Source organism: Indicator indicator, chromosome 16 (assembly GCF_027791375.1).
Source record: "Indicator indicator isolate 239-I01 chromosome 16, UM_Iind_1.1, whole genome shotgun sequence".
Taxonomy (NCBI): Eukaryota; Metazoa; Chordata; class Aves; order Piciformes; family Indicatoridae; genus Indicator; species Indicator indicator.
The window spans coordinates 19,439,810-19,459,456 of NC_072025.1; the positions used below are offsets into that span (position 1 = coordinate 19,439,810).

The 19,647-nt window shown below is 46.3% G+C and overlaps 1 protein-coding gene across 1 annotated transcript in view; it reads right to left on the reverse strand.

Annotated features, from left to right (window-relative positions):
* Positions 1 to 2,456: 2,456 nt before the first annotated feature.
* The window catches only part of AGBL1 (AGBL carboxypeptidase 1), a 302,915-nt gene continuing 285,724 nt past the window's right edge, over positions 2,457 to 19,647 (reverse strand). The window contains exon 23 of the mRNA XM_054387749.1: positions 2,457 to 2,763. Within this exon, the coding sequence (XP_054243724.1) occupies positions 2,457 to 2,763 (307 nt within the window). The remainder of the gene's footprint in view (positions 2,764 to 19,647) is intronic.

Consider the following 19,647-nt stretch of genomic DNA (forward strand, 5'->3'; position numbering starts at 1 on the left):
AGACTCAGCTGCTCAAGGCCTCATCCAACCTAAACAACCCCAGGTAGGAGGCAGCCTGTTCCGGAATCTCACTACCCTCCTACTGAAGAACTTCTTTCTAAGCTCCAGTCTAACCCTGCCCTCCCTCAATTTCAAACCATTCCCCCTTGTTTTGTCTCTAGACACCCCTATGGAAAGTCTCTCTCTAGCCTTTCTGTAGGATCTCTTCAGGTATTGGAAGGCAGCTCTAAGGCCCCCCAGAATCTTCTCCAGGCTGAGCAACCCCAGCTCCCTCAGCCTATCCTCATAGCAGTGGTATTCCAACCCTTGCATCATCTTTGTGGCCTCCTCTAGACTTACTCCAACAGCTCTGTGTCCTTCTTATGCTGGGAACACTAGAACTGGAGGCAGTATTTGAGGTGGGGTCCCACATGCACACCTCCAGACCCATATATGTACAACAGCATTTCCTACCCTGGGTCCTGAGGATGTGCTGAATGCTGAAGATCATAGCAAGCTGCAGACTGGACCCAGCAGAGTGTGAGCTTTGTGTGATGGATGTAAATGCTGGAGTTTGAAGTTAGCTCTGCACATACATCCTGGTTTACAAATAGGCTTTGAAGCCATGCTCTACAAACCACCCCAATGGCAACATTTGCTTTGCCTCTTTGGTGCCCATTCCTGGGAGCCAGCCTTTTGTGAAAACTCAGCATTGTGTGCAATGAGCTGCACACCACAGCAAGAAGAACATGACACACACCATACCTAATGAACTAGTTTGGTCTAAGAAGGTCAGCTTCTAGGGACCAAAGTGCCTGTCTTTTGAGCAGTAGCATAAAGCTAGAGCTAGGGACACAGAGGACTCTGATCTGCTGTTGAGGACTTGAAAACACCTGGGCACTGAAAACCCAGCAGGACAGAGAGAGAAGCTGTATCTCCAAAAAGCAAGCTCCTGCTGGAAAATACAGCTTGGCAGTCTGGAGAAAGGTGTTCAGAAATGCATCAGAGGAAAAGTTATTCTGCATCAGGAATTCTCTCCACAACAGCGCATAGCTGAGAAGATGACATGGTGCTTTTAGTCACATATCAAGATTAAACATAATTAATTACCTCACTGGTAATGGAGGCCTTATAGACACACTGTGCACTCATACTTCTCCTTGAGGCTCCTAAAGGAGTGACAGGGTTGGGGGCCTCTTTTCTCATGCAATTAATTTCATTTGGGTTCAAGGCAATTCCCCATTTGCAGCAGCAGAGTTCAGCCCCTACAAGATGTGAGATGTGATGTGGGTTTCATGATTTTGGGACGTCAGGCACACACTTGGGCTCTCAGCCTGTGTTGGATTCTCAGGAATCTGTGTTTGCAGGCAGTCTTAGGAGAAGTCTATTGATTTTTTTTTTTTTTTATTGGAGAATCAAAGGAGAGGCTGTCCTGACTCCCTTATGGAGGTCAGTGGTAGAATATGTCCTGTACATAACCTACCAGTAATGTCTGCTGCTGTATTACTGTCTGGCACAATGGGGTCCTGTCCCATGAGCTAGGTTTCATCAGTGGCATCATAGTAAAACTAACAAAGATTAAGCAGTCACTGGACTGATCCTTAGACTAAATTCACTCTTGGGTATTGCCACCATCACTAATCTATTGACAGCATACTGGGGGACCCTTGACTACCTCAAAGAAACATGATTTTGCTCCTTAAAATGACTCAAATCCATTAAAACATCAGCTCTAGTTCCCCAGGATGAATGGTTTTCCTTGTACTCTCCTCATTGGAAGGATGTCTAACAAAGAAAATATTTACACTTGAGCTCCTCAGTTGAAGCATGAGGTGACATAACTGAGATTATGTTGCACTGGTTCATTCCTGTGCAGCAAGGAGGAGAATCAAACCAGGTTTCCAGAGGTCCACTCCCTCTTGTCACTGGCACTTTCCTTACTATGGCACACTGGTTTTCCCACAGCGATGCTGAGATCTGACCAGCTCAGAAGCATGCACAGCCTGACTCAACCTGTTGAATACAGGGCAAAAATTCTGCTCACACAGAAATCAGACAGGTGCTCTACAGCTTGAGAGAAATGGGTGCCAAAGGTATCAGCAACTGTCACTCCTCCAGGCAAAGGCTGCCTCCAAAAATAAGAACCTAAACTAGGAAAAGGAGAATTGTCTCTGGTTCCTCGGTCTCAGAATACCATTCCTCAGGTCAGTTTGTATGGAGCAGTGGGATGGGATTGTGCCTAGGAATGGATGATGTTCTCACCAAGCACCATCTTGGCCAGTGCCCCCTCGCCCTGCCTTGTGTCCAAAGCATAAGGAGCCCTTCTCAATACCTGTATGTATACAAATTACACCAACATATGATCAGTTTTCTGTTCAGAACCAGAGCAACACATCTGGGAAGGATGCTGAAGCTGGCAAACAGGCAAACATGAGCAGCAACCCCTTTGTTTACTGCTCTGCAAGACAAAGCCTCGTTCAGACAGGGCTGCTCTCAAACCCACTGTACACCCCAAGTGCTGCCGAATGCAGAGGCAGAGCTGCACTGCTGGGTGCTGGTTGGCCAGCAATGTAGATCCCCCTGAGAGCCTTGGAGCTGCATGTCTGTCCCATGGTTGCACCCTCATCTTCTCTCTCTCCTTCCACCCATGAAAGGCACTCCTGGATCTCTTGGTCTAGCTCTGAGAAGTCCTCTTCACCATCAGAACAACTGTCAGCATCATAATCGATTTCTTCCGCACAAGGAGGTTCATCGTCGGTCTCCAGGCTGCTGCTGCTGCAGCGTCTGCAGAGAAATCACAAGAGAGACTGGATGTCATCAAAGGAGGGTGTGCTTTCTAGGGGAAGGAGAAGCAACAGGGAAATGTGTTTCCTGGGATCAACCCTGCCTTTGCTAATAAGGCACAAGGTGGCACTAAGCAGAATCCTGCCTGCCTTTGTGTCTGTTTTGCCAGCTGTAAAATGCAGAGTGGTACTCTCCTCGATGACAGGAGAAACCTGGTTTGATTGTTAGCACTGGCATTGCTTCTAATTCCACAGAAACAGGGTGCTTCATATGCAGACACCACCCTGAGGCACTCACAAGGTTAGAGATGCTGAAATATGGTAGAGGAAGAGGTATTCACTTTCCAGAAGGCTGCTGGTTTAATCATCATCCACCTCACTGTAGTTCCACATTTAGTGCAAGACCTAATTAATCCAGGTGGTTGAAGTGCTTTGGCAGCTTTTCCTCTTGTTCTGTGCAAGCTCAGAGCACTGCTAACATGAGGCAGCACAAACAAGAAATGGAGGGTCTCGAGGCTTCAAGCAGGCTGTCACCAAGGACAGCAGAAATGCAAGGAGTAGTTGGTTTGGGAAGGAACATGGAAAAGCTTGGACTAAGCTGACTTCTCAAGGGGCTAAATTCAGAGGCAAGTCTGAATGGCTGAGTAGATACTCTGCAGTTACACTCTCTGGAACTCAAGAAGCTGGTTATGCCACTTTAGCCTCCTGCCATTTCCTGACAGGAATGCTTTCAGGCTTTTTTGATGTGCCCACTTTCAAACCCCACTGTGTTAGGCCAGCCTAAGGCAATATTTACAGCAGGATTGTAACCAGGAGGCTAGCTGGCTCTAGAGGACAGGGTCTTTCTCTTACCTAGCTGCCTAGGTCTTTTCTGGCTCCTAGCCCAGCAGGGCAGCTGGGTCACCTTCTGAGAGCAGAAAGAAGGCTGTGACTTCAGTGCTGCCTGGGCCAGAGGATGGATGACACTGTTTTCTACCTCCAGGTCAATGTTTTCAATCAGACTCAAACATATTGCTTTGGGGAACTGGGAAAGGAATAATAATCTTCCACCTCTGGGCCAGAGCTTCTAATTTGTCCCAAGTTGAGAGGAAGGAATGGCTTGGCAGATGGAGCATACACAGCTTTAATGTGTGGTCTGCTCATTTACATGTCAGTAATCTTCCAGCTCTCAGCTGTTTCACAGCACTGCCAGCAGCTGAGGTTTCAGCACATACCAAAGGTGTAAAGTATTGCTTTTGGATGTATTGATCCCTTTCCTCTTCTGCACTCCAAAGAAGGAGTAAGATTTTCCTAGCTTGGAGACTGCAGATCTTAACTGTATACAGACTGCTGCAAGCAGAAACAAGCAGTGTCAACCCACTTCTCCTTCTCTGCCTGATCTCTGGCTTAGTTTACTTCAAAGCCTGGCTATAAAGGATTCTCTGAAAGCTTAATAGAGCTGTACAGCTTAAAAACAAATAAAAGAATAATTATGCACTTTTACAGTCTCTGGCTCAGCTTCAGTCTGCTCAGAAATCTGGGTCAAGAAGAACTCGTACTGAAATTGAGTGTGTGACATGAAACAAAACAAACCAGGCAGGACAATCCTCCCAGCACAAACAACAACAACAAGCAGTGCTCTCTGCTGAGCCTGGGCAGTGGGTTTGATTTCTAATTTTCCTTATATACAACCCCATGAATTGCCATGATATCAAGCCCCTGTGATGATGTTCAAAGCTGACTAAACTCAAGGGAACTAGATTTTGCTTGTATAAGCTCTGCTCCTGAGGCTTTGCAACCAAAAAATAAAGGACCAAAGCATTCCTACTTTAAATATTGCACTTGTGTGTTTGGAAGGAGCTGCCAACATCACTGGGACAGGGCATAGCTGCCACCCTCCTTACTAAGATTTCATGGATGGAATGATTCAGTTGGCAAACAAGAGACTGAAGGTCAAACATTTGCATTAACAGGACAATGGTCTAAAAGATGAAGTCTCTATTATTACTTAAAGCTGGGAAACTCAGTAACAGACTTCCTGATTTTTTAATTTTTTTTTGGTAACAGATAATTTTAAGACTGAATTTCTGACAAAAAAAAAAAAAAAGGAATAAAGCATTTCTAGCTTCTAACACAAAGGCATTTTACTAAGGAAGGGAAATCTAGAAGACAAAACAAGCAGAGAATGAAAAACACTTCACTGCCTTTCCTTACACTGAACACTGAATGGATGCTCTTCAGGAAAAAGGGTTTGTGCATAAAACCTTTGTAATGGACTTCAAAAGCTTTTCTTTGTTGCCTACATACATCAAAATACCAAGACCATGACAACTGAACACTTGGGCAGATATACTGCAGGGAGAGATCCTCACAAGTGATGATGTGCCTAAAGCATGTTTAGAGGTCAGGAAAGAAGGCTTTCTTCCAAGCTGGTTCTACCCTTTGCTCCTTTGCTGTGCCAGTGAACAAGCAAGTCAATTAACAGTGACCCCAGTAGCAGCTTCTCCAATTTGTACTGATAGCCACTGGATCAATGCCACCACCACAAATTACATAATGAGCTACCAAACAGCAAAGAAACTGAACCAGTTTCCTTTAGCTGCCAACACAGGCAGCAATCACACTAGTGATGTAAAAGCTGAAAGGTTTTTAATTGCACTACCGAAAGCTACCAACCATAGAATCACAGAATGGCTCAGGTTGGAAGGGACCTCAGAGCTCATCTCCTCCAACCTACCCACCATGGGCAGGGACACCTCTCAACTAGACTCAGCTGCTCAAGGCCTCATCCATATAAAAAGGAAATGAACCCTCAAGGGACATGCAACAGATTTCCCACAGACCAATGGTGTCGTTTTACAGAGAGTAAATGATGAGCAAAACCAGAATCAATCACACAGAATCCACCATGTTGGAAGAGACCTCCAAGACCATCAAGTCCAACTGATCACCCAAACCATAACTAATTAACCAAACCATGGCACCAAGTGCCTCATCCAGGCTTTTCTTAAGCACCTCCAGGGATGCCAACTCCACCACCTCCCTGGGCAGCACATTCCAATGGGCAGTCTCTCTCTCTCTGTGAAGAACTTCTTTCTAAGCTCAAGCCTAAACTTCCCCTGGCACAGCTTGAGACTGTGTCCTCTTGTTCTGGTGCTGGTTGCCTGGGAGAAGAGACCAATCCCCACCTGGCTACAACCTCCCTTCAGGTAGTTGTAGACAGCAATGAGGTCTCCCCTGAGCCTCCTCTTCTCCAGGTTAAACACCCCCAGCTTCCTCAACCTCTCCTCATAGGATTTGTGCTCCACATCCCTTACCAGCTCTGTTGCCCTTCTCTGGACACATTCCAGCATCTCAACATCTTTCTTGAATTGAGGGGTCCAGAACTGGTCACAGTACTCAAGGTGTGGCCTGACCAGTGCTGAGTACAGGGCAGAATGACTTCCCTGCTCCTGCTGGCCACACTATTCCTGACCCAGACCAGAATGCCAGGAAAAACCAGTGACACTACATTAAAGACCTCCAAAACAAACACAGCCTGTGAATATCACTGCATGAGAGCACAGCACACAAGAAAGGGAGGGCAGGCTGGTAAGATATCTACAGCCAACAGTCCCCCAGCTATCACCATCAAGCATGGGCACATGTGGGGTGCTCTACTCAATTCAGAACCTATGGCTGTGTAAGTCCTCATCTACTGCAGCTGATGGGAGCCACAGCAGCAATTTACAACTTTATGATGTGAGAAACAGAATTCCTTTGTTTGATTTTTTTTTTTCATTTGCATGTTTATTGGTATGACTTGATCTTAATTAGTTCTCCTTTTTGATGTGGGGGTGTGTGTGTGTGTTTGCTTGGGTTTGGAGAGCAAGCAGGCTTTGATACCCTGTAAAAAAATTCTGGTGTGCGTTTTTTTTGTTTGTTTGTTTTTGTTTTGTTTTGTTTTATGCTGATTTAACAAGAGGAAAAAAAAAAAAAAGGCAGCCCAGTCCCTCCTTGAATATTGGCATAATTGAAGCTCTCTGGCTTTGGCCAGGCTGCTGTAGTGTGAGGTGTCCCTGCCCGTGGCAGGGGGGTTGGAACTGGCTGATCCTTGTAGTCCCTTCCAATCCTGACTGATTCTATGATTCTAATAAGACTGGAAACTATTTCTTTCAGGTGCTTGCTGCAACCCCTTCATCTACATCAGCCTACCTGTTAGGGCACAGCTGGGCAGAAACCTTTTCTGCTGAGCTGCCAGTGTGCACTTGCAGCCCAGAATGCCAACTGTATCTTGGGCTGCATCAAGAGAAGTGTGGCCAGTAGGTTGAGGGAGGTGATTCTCCCCCTCTACACTGCTCTTGTGGGACCCCACCTGGAGCACTGCATCCAGTTCTGGAGTCCTTATTACAGGAAAATCTGGATGTGCTGGAGTGTGTCCAGAGTAGGGCCATGAGGATGATCAGAGGGCTGGAGCTCCTCTCCTATGGGCACAGACTGAGAGAGTTGGGGCTGTTCAGTCTGGAGAAGAGAAGGCTCCAAGGTGACCTTCTTGTGGCCTTCCAGTATCTGAAAAGGGCTACAAGAAAGCTGGGGAGGGACTTTTTAAGGTGTCAGGGAGTGAATGGAATGGGTCCAAGCTAGAGGAGGGGAGATTTAGATTAGATATTAGGAATAAGTTCTTCACTATAAGGATGGTGAGACATCAGAACAGGTTGCCCAAAGAGGTGGTAAAAGCCTCATCCCTGGATGTTTTCAAGGCCAGGCTGGATGTGGCTGTGAGCAACCTGATCTAGTGGAAAGTGTCCCTGCCCATGGCAGAGGGGCTGGAACTGGGTGATCCTTGAGGTTCTCTCTAACCCTGACAATTCTGTGATTCTGTGAACAACACATAAGAAAGGACAAAGTGGTGTTAGGTCAGTGGTTGGACTACATGATATTAAGAGTTCTTTTCCAACCCAAACAACTCTGTGATTCTATGCCAGGCTTTAGTTCTAGCTACATGCTGGACATGAGGAGGGCTGGTGATTTCTCTTCCATCCACAATTCTCCTTCCCTTGTGCTTAGTCTTCCAGGGCATGGAGAAAAACTAGAGATTTCTTAAATAATTTCTTGCTATTTTTCACTCATATTTTGCTTGTGTGGCAGGTCACTCACTCCCTGTTCTACTGGCTGGCTCAAAATAGAAGGTGCTTTATTTATTTATTTATTTATTTATTTATTTATTTATTTATTTATTTATTTATTTATTTTCCCTGCTGGAAAGAACAGGCACTGACAACTGTCCCTCTTAGGGAATCTGTGACCATTGTTCTGAGCTGCTGCTTGACCTTCACTTGACAAGCCTCACAGTTGCAGTGCATCAGAGAAGGAAATGTAGCATTCACCCTTTTTTTTTTTCGTTCCCATGTTGGTCTTGTGAAATTTGCTGCAGGCTTGCCAGAGTGAAAGTGGAATTGAGTGGATAAATGCTTCACACCAAAAATAAAAGGAGAAAAAATACTTAAGTCTAGGGACCACTGCTGGTCACAGACATGCTGATGACTCCCTGGTGAAGAATGTGTCAACAAACTAGTAAACATGTCTTCATCTCTCTGCAGTGATAAATAGCATCCCAATAGCTGCATAATCACACTGTCTGTAACCTTATTTTCTCTTTTCCTTAAACCTTCTCTCCATCATGAGATGCCCCAATCCTTTTCAAGATGCCCAAGGCAGAGATGCAGCTGTGTACAGTGAGCCAAGTACGTCTCTGCTATACTTCATAGACTACAGAAGGCAGGAAAGGGCTGTCTTGAAATTGTCAAGATTTCAGGCATTTCACTGTGAGAATCACAGTCACAGAATCACAAAGCACCAGGGGGTGGAAAAGACCTTGAAAGATCAGTCAGTCCCATCAGAGCAGGATCACCTAGAGCAGCTCACACAGGAAGGCATCCAGAAGGGTTTTGAATGTCTCCAGAGGAGACTCCACAACCTCCCTGGGCAGCCTGCTCCAGGATCCTGTCACCCTCACAGTGACAAAGCTTTTCCTTCTGTTCCTGTGGCACCTCCTCTGCTCCAGCTTGCCCCCACTGCCCCTTGTCCTGTCGTTGGACATCCCTGAGCAGAGCCTGGCTCCATCCTCCCAACACTGCCCTGCACATCTTGATCACCAGGAATGAGGGCACCCCTCAGGCTCCTCTGCTCCAAGCTCAAGAGCTCCAAATCCCTCAGCCTGTCCTCACAGGGAGATGTTCCACTGCCTACAGCAGCTTTGTGGCTCTGTGCTGGATTCTCAAGCAGTTCCCTGAGGTCTTTTTGAACTGAGGGGCCCAGAAATGGACACGATATTCCAGGTGCAGCCTCACCAGGGCAGAGTAGAGGGGAAGGAGAACCTCACTGGACCTACTAACCACAGCTCTTCTAATCCACTCCAGGATGCCACTTGCCTTCTTGGCCACGAGGGCACATTGCTGGTTTATGGTCATCCTGTTGTCCACCCAGGTCCTTTTCCCCAGAAGAGAAACCAAAAAGTTTTATGTCCAACCTAAACAGGCCAAGCTCTCAGCAGTTACAACACTCTCCTGAAAGAGGAGTGTGTTTTTTCTCCACTCATGTAGGGATTGAAGACCCCAACAAGTCCCCTGACCACAGTTAGCACCTGCACAGAGGGGAAAATCTCCAATTCTTTTGCAGCAAACTTTTACCAACAGTGATAGACCTGCTGGGAAGTGAAATGTCCTGCAGCATTTAAAGATCTGCTGCCCTCTCTGCAGTGAATTGAGATTGCGTTGCTTTTTTTTTTTTTTTTTACTTTGTTGACATTAAAATTCCACCTACATCACTGAATCCAAAGGGGTTGTGTGGTCTGGTGCAGTTTTGCTTTTGAGGAATCCATATGTTTTATTAAAAGTATTTTACAGGAACCCTGCTTCTGAAGTCTCGTAATGAATCTAAAATGAATCTTAAGTGGCCGCATTTGCAGTTATCCCAGGGTACAACTCTGCCTTTAATGGCTTCATAAAGTAGTATTTTAGGACATAAATGAAACAACTATGATGCTTTCAGATACTTAGACCTGTAAGAAATATGCTACAGCAACAGGATGCCAACAAAGAAGGTCTTTAGTCTGCCCTTTGTGTGGTGATTTACTCGGTACAAGGTGTGGTGTATGCCTCGTAACGACTTTATAATTTCATTTCTGCAGTTCAGGAGCTCCCCAGGCAGCAGCCTGACTTCTCCTGCTGCCTGAGGAAAGTCAGACCAGGCTCTGTCTAGTCCCTGAGCTTGCCAAAGGATGGGATCAGTTAGATACTGATGCAAGATGGCTCCAGCTTAAAGAACCCTTGTGTTCACCTCCTTTGCTGCTACACAGTAAACAGTGATGACAGGAACTTTGCAGGCTCCCTCTCCAAAAACTCTTTGCAAAGGACTTCTGCATCCTTCCAGTATCTGAAGGAGGCCTACAAGAAGGCTGCAGAGACTGTTTCAAGAGGTCTGAAGTGAGATGAAGAAGGGTAATTGTTTGAAATCACAGAAGAGAAGATTTAGACTGGATGTGAGGAGTAAGTTTTGCACCAGGAGGTTGGTAGAACACTGCAGCATGTTGCCCAGGGAGATAGTTGAGATCCCATCTCTGGAGATATTCAAAGTCAGGCTCAACAAGGCTCTGAGCAGCCTGCTCTAGTGGAGAATATCCCTATTGACTGTGGGGGGGTTGGACTAGATGACCTTTGGAGGTCTCCTCCAACCCAAACCATGCTATGATCTCCTGAGAAAAGGTGTGCTAAGCCCAAGGCAATGTCAGCTGGCCTGGCTTTCAGCCCACCATGGTCCATCCTGTCATGAACAAAAGGAACATGGTTAAACACTGCTTTGAAGAGTTCTCTTTGCTAAGCCTGAGAGATGCTTGGTCTTGTTGTTTTGAGTGCAGGTGGTTGGTTGTTTTTGTTTTTATTCCTGCTGCAAACAGCCAAGACAAAGGTGTAATTCATTGCTTGACTCATCCTAATTAGATTTTCAGGAGTTCCCAAGGTACCTGTAGGCAGTAATATTTATAACTGATTTGGCCAGATTAAAAATGAATGTCTGGTGCACCAGTTAGATAAGTAAAGAGCAAGATGGGCTTCATCATTTAGAGGGGATGGAAGACAACCTGCAGATAAAGGGAGAGCATGAAGAGCAAGAAACAGGCAGACTCCTGGCCAATGCTGTCCCCTAATGTTCATTCAGGCTTGCAACAGTTCAGCCATGGGCAGCATTTTACTTGCATTTAGGAGGATCTCCCTTCAAGAGCCTTCTCAGGAATGGCAGTTTCCATTCTTGTTATTGGTGAGAAGATGGCTGATAAGTGCTGTAAGAGCAGAGGAGATGTTGAACACACAGCTCCCATTGCACAGTGGGAAATGGGAAAGCCTTGGATGACTGAAGAACTGCATTCAGGTGAATTACAACATCTCTGGTACAGCTTGGACCTCTCTGGGAAAGGTAGGTTAGTAGGCAATGGAGGTAGGGAATGGAGGCATTGTTCTCCCATGGGAAGGATACTTGCTTGAACAGTCAGCTGCCATCCAGCACAGCCTTCTGTGTGAATTCCTTGGCAATGAGACATCCCTGAAGAAAACTTGAGACCTGGGTGCCTCATCATTAGCTTCTTGAGATGGGAGCCAAACTCCTGGACACCAGAGCTCAAACCCTGGACCCTAACTTTTAAGCAAGTTGAAGACCTTTATGAGTAGAATCATGATATATTCAGGCACTCTTGGGAGACTGGGCCTGTCAGAGTGTCTGATCTTGCCTTTTAGATCCATATTATCATTATTTTAGGGAACAATATCACACAGCATCAGCTCAGGGCCAGCACTCAGGCAACACAAGCCGTATTTGCTGTTGAAATAAATGAGGAGGTTTCTACCCAGGGGTACCTGTGAGACATCTCATTGGTATGGTTTGGGCTAGATGTTGCAGTCACGCTGAAGAGAAATTCATGGCCAGCTCCAGTGAAGCAACTAACAGTCAGTGGTTTAAAGTCTGGTCCATTGTGGTTGTGTGTCATTGAGTACAAATCAAAGATGAACACAAGAAACAAAAAGATGGGTGACAGAAAATAGATGGGATAAAAACCCATCCACCAGGCAGCACCATCAGTGCCTTGGGTTTAGGCTAAGAAACAAAAGAAATGCCTCCAAAACAGACATCAGCTTCCTAAAGCCTGGAGGAGGCTCAAGGGAGACCTTACTGCTTTCTACAACTACCTGAAGGGAGGTTGCAGCCAGGTCTCTTCCCCCAGGCAACCAGCAAGAGAACAAGAGGACACAATCTCAAGCTGTGCAGGGGGAAGCTTAGGCTTGAGCTTAGAAAAGTTCTTCACAGAAAGATTGGCCATGAAATGTGCTGCCCAGGGAAGTGGTGGGGTTGGCATCCCTGGAGGTGTTCAAAAAAAGCTTGGAGCCATGGTTTAGTTGTCAGGAGGTGTTAGGTGATAGGTTGGACTTGATGAGCTCTGAGGTCTTTTCTAACCTGGTTGATTTTGTGATTCTGTAAAGCTTAAGCTTCCTGTGGAAATATGAACAGCCAAGCCCTCCTGTATGGGAAGGTATTCACTGAGACTACTGGAGCTCATCAGGACACTGAATAATGTAAGAGCTGCTGAAAAATATGATTCTGAAAGTGTTTGGGAGCTTTTCTCACAGAGTCTCTAGCAATTTCTTCTCAAAATGGTAACCATGTTATTGATGAGACTTAGCAGTGCAGCCACACTAACACAGGGTGATTATTGGAATCCCTGCAATTGCTTTTGGGTGTTTCCAGTAATTCAGACATTGGCACTGTAGGGGGGAAAGAAATGTGGAAAGATTTTGGCTTAGATGCTGAAAATTTGTACTGCTGAGGATGAATAATGCACAGGGATGCAGGTTCTCCTGGGTTCCTCTTTCCCTTGGTGCTCCTTCCTATAATCCCACTGACTTCATCCAAGGCTTGTAATTGGTTCTATGTATTTAATTTCAAGAGTCCAAATTCCATATGTACATATCCCTTAGTTCTCTCTGAGCATCCTTAAGGATCTGGGATTTTGAAAGCAGCATGTTTTAAGATGGCCAAGAAATGTCTAGTCTGTGTTTCAGGTGCATAGCAGTTTTACATGCAGGGTGTTTCTGGGCTCAGGCAACTCAGTGAATGGCTCAGGTTGGAAGGGACCTCAGAGATCATCTCCTCCAACCTCCCCACCATGGGCAGGGACACCTCTCAACTAGACTCAGCTGCTCAAGACCTCAACCGACCTGGCACTCAACACTCCCAAGCAGGAGGCAGCCACAGCCTTCCTGGGCAGCCTATTCCAGAGTCTCACCACCCTCCTGCTGAAGAACTTCTTCCTCAGCTCCAGTCTAACCCTGCTCTGCCTCAGCTTCAAACCATTCCCCCTTGTCCTGTCTCTAGACACCCTCAGGAAAAGTCCCTCTGTAGCCTTCCTGGAGGATCCCTTCAGCTATTAGAAGGCAGCTCTAAGGTGCCCCTGGAGTCTTCTCTTCTCCAGGCTGCACACCCCCAGCTCCCCTAGTCTGTCCTTATAGCAGAGGTGCTCCAGCCCTTGGATCATCTTTGCAGTTTCCTCTGGACCCACCCCAACAGCTCTGTGTCCTTCTTGTGCTGGGGACCCCAGAACTGGAGGCAGTATTTGTGGTGGGGTTGTCACAAGAGCAGATACCTATGCAAGAAAAGATTTGTTTGAGCAGCAGATGACAGACAGACATCTAACTACCTGCCTCAACTAATAACTGCTCTACATGATTAAATTCCAACCACCCTTGGAGGAGAAAGAAACCTCTTGGTTGCTGGCTTTTCTTTGTGAAAATCTATTTTTAGCTGATAACCAGGCTGATGTTTCTAAGCAGCTATCTGTGATAGATGTGTGTATGGAAACACAGAAATATCTCTGTACAAGCAGACAAAGCAGATCACCATCCCTTATTTATCTTTCCTCACAGGTAGGTAAATAACAGACACACATATTGGTGTATAAGCATGCACTCAGACACCCACACAGCACACAATTACATGGTTTGCTCTGTATTCAGAGCACAACTTTCATTACAAGACACAGAAGGTCTCAGGAGACACTCCCACAGCTAGCTGAAAGATGACAATAGATGATCACTGAACCTTGATGCTATTGCATTCAAGTGGAACCAACCTCAGGGGAAGAGCTGCCTACTGACCTGGGCAGTCCTTTGACTCTAGTCTTCAGGTGAGAGTTGGCAAAGCAGCAGGTCATCTGAAGGGAGACTTAGACCATCTGATTAAGACTTGAGATATATTAGGATGGCCAACAAGGAATCCTACAGGAAGGCTGGAGAGGGACTTTTCATAAGGGTGTCTAGCAATAGGGCAAGGAGAAATGGTTTGAAGATGAGGGAGAGCAGGGCTAGAGTGGATCTTAGGAAGAAATTCTTCAGTATGAGGGTAGTGAGACTCTGGAATAGGCTGCCCAGGGAGGCTGTGGCTGCCTCCTGCCTGGAGGTGTTGCAGTGCAGATTGGATGAGGCCTTGAGCAGCCAAGTCCAGCTGAGAGATGACCCTGCCCATGGCAGGAGGATTGGAGTAGATGACATCTGAGATCACTTCCAGCCTAAGCCATTCCATGATTCTTTGATTCTGTGATTCTCAGCTGTTTGAGAACTTCAACTGGATGCTGAAAGCAGGAGTGTGGCAAAAGTTAAGATTTTCTATTCTCAGTAAGAAAATTTGGATGTATTCTTATTCCACATGAACCTGACTCACTCCTGTGCCTTCTAAAGTAAGGAATGATTGTTTGAGGAACCCTTGTCCATAGCAGTGTTTGCTTCCACAATCAAGTGCCTTCACATGGGTAAACAATGATCATGGTTAAGAGTATTGAGCTCTGGTAAAAAGAATTATTCTGGCTCTTGAATGTCCAGAGATGGAAGAGTGTATGGTACCCATGTTCAACAGCTGCTTTACCACCAAATGCTACTTTTATGAAAAGCCTTCAGACAAACCTCATTTTAAAGATGACTGAAAACAGCTTCTGGAGCACACTGAAGCCCATTAATTTTAGACAAACCTGATGGAAAAGCACTGAAGCCTAAGAGGTTCTAGCTGATGGCCATCAGTCACCATGGCCACTTGTCAAAGTAACTTAGTTCTTACAAGGTCTTATGTTCACAGGATCACAGGATGTCAGGGGTTGGGAGGGACATCTGGAGATCTGCAGGTGCAACCCACCTGTCAGAGCAGGACCATAGAATCATATAATTAATAATGTCATCATAGAGCTCTTGAAATGAATCCTCTGAAAGTTCTGCACACATCTCATTCTAGGGGTGTTCACCACAACTGATCCAAGAAACTTCCTGTAGCATGAGAAGTTCTGAGGCTAACATGAAACTTGGGTTCTCTCATCCTTTCCTGCAGAGAACAAGGCTGTTTGGTTGATACCATAATTAGGAAAGAGACTTTGGGGGTGTGTACCCATAAGAATAAAAAGCAGATAAGGCAAGGTCAAAGAAATCTATCTTGCCTCTAAAGCAAATTGAAGCTAGGTTTATAGTGGAAGCATCTGATGGAGTCTGTGTGATCACAGGTAACTGATCATAGATCTGGGTTAAAGCTTCAGGCTCTGCCCTCACCCAAAATCTTTTCTCTCAGGCCTGATGAGACTCAGATAAAACAAATCTGAACACTTGTGTCCGATAGATTTCAAAACAGTCTGATCATTTATGTTTTTAACACCATATGGAACCAAATCCAAAGCCTTGCTTAACCTCATTCGTTATGCAGCTCACTTGCATATGCTTTGGACTCCATTAAGGACACAGAAAAATGTCAGCTACAGCACAGCAGTGGCAACTCTTGCTAATTCTTTCATCTTGCCAAAGCCCTGCCAGATGTTTCAGGAAGAACAGCAAATATTTCATTATGCTCTCCCTGTCTCCTAAAATTTGTCTGTCAGGAAGAGCAAGGATGGATTTTAGTAGTTTACCACAGATGAAAAACAGTTAGCATGGAGGGCTGGCACAAACATGAACACCACCTTCATCCTCCTTCAGAACTCAAGCAGAGGTTAAAAGGATTCTTTGTGTCAGAAAGAGCTAGCACCCAGGAGCATCTGAGCAGGGCAAGAGAGGGGATTCTGCCCCTTGACTCTGCTACAAGAAGGCTGCAGACGGATTTTTCATGAGGATGTCTAGAGACAGGACAAGGGGGAATGGTTTGAAGCTGAGGGAGAGCAGGGTTAGACTGGAGCTTAGGAAGAAGTTCTTCAGTACTAGGATGGTGAGACTCTGGAATAGGCTGCCCAGAGAGGCTGTGGCTGCTTCCTCCCTGGGGGTATTGAAGGCCAGGCTGGATGTGGCCTTGAGCAGCTGAGTCTAGCTGAGAAGTGTCCCTGCCCATGGCAGCATACTTGGAATAGATGATCTCTGAGGTCTCTTCCAACTTGAGCCATTCTATGATTCATTCCTTCTGGGTAAGCAGAGGAAAGAGGGAAAACAGCAACCATTTGCTGTGCCCTAAGGAGATGGCATCACCTTGCAAAACAACCCCAACCATAACACAGGACATAGCAAAGCTGCCACCACTGCCTGTGGTACAAGAGATCCCCTGATACCTTTCTGTGTTCCTGTTGTAGGCACTTAATGACATTTCACCTGTGAAACAGTCAGCTGCTGTTTTCAGATGAATCCATTTGGTACTTGTAGCATCTATCAGTTCCCAGCAGGGAAGAAATTTTTACATGGCTGTTAACATGACTATTTCCTGAATATTTTATGGGGGGAGGGGGAGGGGGAGGGAAATACAAATAAAATAAATCAATTTTCAAGTGCCTGTCAAAACATTCTGTGTGTTTTCTCTGAAAGTTGCAATTACATTTTCTTCCTTTTGCTGTAAGTGACTCTATGTGTGTGTGTGTATTTATCTGTGCATAGATAAATCCCACTAAAATCCTTAAAAGCACACTAGCACGTCACAGGAGCAAGTGTACTCTGAGTGAAAGCTGGAGCAACATAAACTGACAAAAAAAAGGTATTCATTTAATCAAAATATGACTTGGATTTGGATGGATGGGGCAAATTACAGCACAGCTTGCAGAGCAGGGAAGTAATCACTGCGTGGAGAACCACCCTAAGTGTTTAATGTCACTCACTGATTTACAACCCCCAGTGATGAAAAGGTAACTTCTTGTGTGCAGAGCAAGTGACTGAAGAGATGAATCCCAGAATGTTAAGGGGTGGAAGTGACCTCCAATAACAGAATAGATCTGGTTGGAAGAGACCTCCAAGCTCATCCAGTCCAACCTTCTACCCAGCACTGCAGGGTCAACACTAAACCATGTCCCTAAGCGCCAGGTCCACAGGCTGCTGGAACACCCCCAGGGGTGGTGGCTCCAGCACTGTCCTGGACAGCCTGTTAGAAATTAGAAGAGGTTCATTAAGTGGCCAAGCAATAAACATGTCAGTGAAACCCTTGTTGTCACAACGTCATGAGCAGAAGGAAAAGAAGAGGACCCAAAGAGGGTCATGGCTCTAGGGAAGCAGGCATTGGGTCAGCCCTGGGCAAGGGCAGCTCCCACTCACAGGTCCCTGAACGGCCCCCAGCACTCATTGTGTCAGACTGTGCCCCATGTCAGATTCATTGTGTCAGACTGTGCCCCATACCAGACTCATTGTGTCAGACTGTGCCCCATGTCAGATTCATTGTGTCAGACTGTGCCCCATACCAGACTCATTGAGTCAGACTGTGCCCCATACCAGACTCATTGTGTCAGACTCTGCCCTGTCAGACTCATTGTATCAGACTGTGCCCCATGTCAGATTCATTGTGTCAGACTGTGCCCCATACCAGACTCATTGTATCAGACTGTGCCCTGTCAGATTCATTGTGTCAGACTGTGCCCCATACCAGACTCATTGTGTCAGACTGTGCCCCATACCAGACTCATTGTGTCAGACTGTGCCCTGTCAGACTCATTGTATCAGACTGTGCCCCATACCAGACTCATTGTGTCAGACTGTGCCCTGTCAGACTCATTGTATCAGACTGTGCCCTGTCAGACTCATTGTGTCAGACTGTGCCCCATACCAGACTCATTGTGTCCGACTGTGCCCCATACCAGACTCATTGTGTCAGACTGTGCCCTGTCAGACTCATTGTGTCAGACTGTGCCCCATACCAGACTCATTGTGTCAGACTGTGCCCCATACCAGACTCATTGTGTCAGACTGTGCCCCATACCAGACTCATTGTATCAGACTGTGCCCCATACCAGACTCATTGTGTCAGACTGTGCCCTGTTCATACTCATTGTGTCAGACTGTGCCCCATACCAGACTCATTGTATCAGACTGTGCCCCATACCAGACTCATTGTGTCAGACTGTGCCCTGTCAGACTCATTGTGTCAGACTGTGCCCCATACCAGACTCATTGTATCAGACTGTGCCCTGTCAGACTCATTGTATCAGACTGTGCCCCATACCAGATTCATTGTATCAGACTGTGCCCCATACCAGACTCATTGTATCAGACTGTGCCCTGTCAGACTCATTGTATCAGACTGTGCCCCATACCAGATTCATTGTATCAGACTGTGCCCCATACCAGACTCATTGTGTCAGACTGTGCCCCATACCAGACTCATTGTGTCAGACTCTGCCCCATGTCAGATTCATTGTGTCAGACTGTGCCCCATACCAGACTCATTGTGTCAGACTGTGCCCCATACCAGACTCATTGTGTCAGACTGTGCCCTGTCAGACTCATTGTATCAGACTGTGCCCCATACCAGACTCATTGTGTCAGACTGTGCCCCATACCAGACTCATTGTGTCAGACTGTGCCCTGTCAGACTCATTGTGTCAGACTGTGCCCCATACCAGACTCATTGTGTCAGACTGTGCCCCATACCAGACTCATTGTGTCAGACTCTGCCCTGTCAGACTCATTGTATCAGACTGTGCCCCATACCAGATTCATTGTATCAGACTGTGCCCCATACCAGACTCATTGTGTCAGACTCTGCCCTGTCAGACTCATTGTGTCAGACTGTGCCCCATACCAGACTCATTGTGTCAGACTGTGCCCCATACCAGACTCATTGTATCAGACTGTGCCCCATACCAGACTCATTGTGTCAGACTGTGCCCCATACCAGATTCATTGTATCAGACTGTGCCCCATACCAGACTCATTGTGTCAGACTGTGCCCTGTCAGACTCATTGTATCAGACTGTGCCCTGTCAGACTCATTGTATCAGACTGTGCCCTGTCAGACTCATTGTGTCAGACTGTGCCCCATACCAGACTCATTGTATCAGACTGTGCCCTGTCAGACTCATTGTGTCAGACTGTGCCCCATACCAGACTCATTGTATCAGACTGTGCCCTGTCAGACTCATTGTGTCAGACTGTGCCCCATACCAGATTCATTGTATCAGACTGTGCCCCATACCAGACTCATTGTATCAGACTGTGCCCCATACCAGACTCATTGTGTCAGACTGTGCCCCATACCAGACTCATTGTATCAGACTGTGCCCCATACCAGACTCATTGTATCAGACTGGGCCTATATCATAGAATCATAGAATTGTCAGGGTTTGAAGGGACCTCAAGGATCACCAGGTTCCAACCCTCCTGCCATGGGCAGGGACACCTCACACTAGATCAGGTTGCCTAGAGCCACATCCAGACTGGCTGCAAAAACTTCCAGGGATGAGGTTTCTACCACCTCTCTGGACAACCTGCTCCAGTGTCTCACCACCCTTATGGTGAAGAACCTCTTCCTAACATCTAATCCAAATCTCCCCTCCTCTAGCTTGGATCCATTCCCCCCCAGTCCATTCACTACCTGATATGCTAAAAAGTCCCTCCCCAGCTTTCTTGTAGCCCCCTTCAGATACTGGAAAGCTACAATAAGGTCTCCTCAG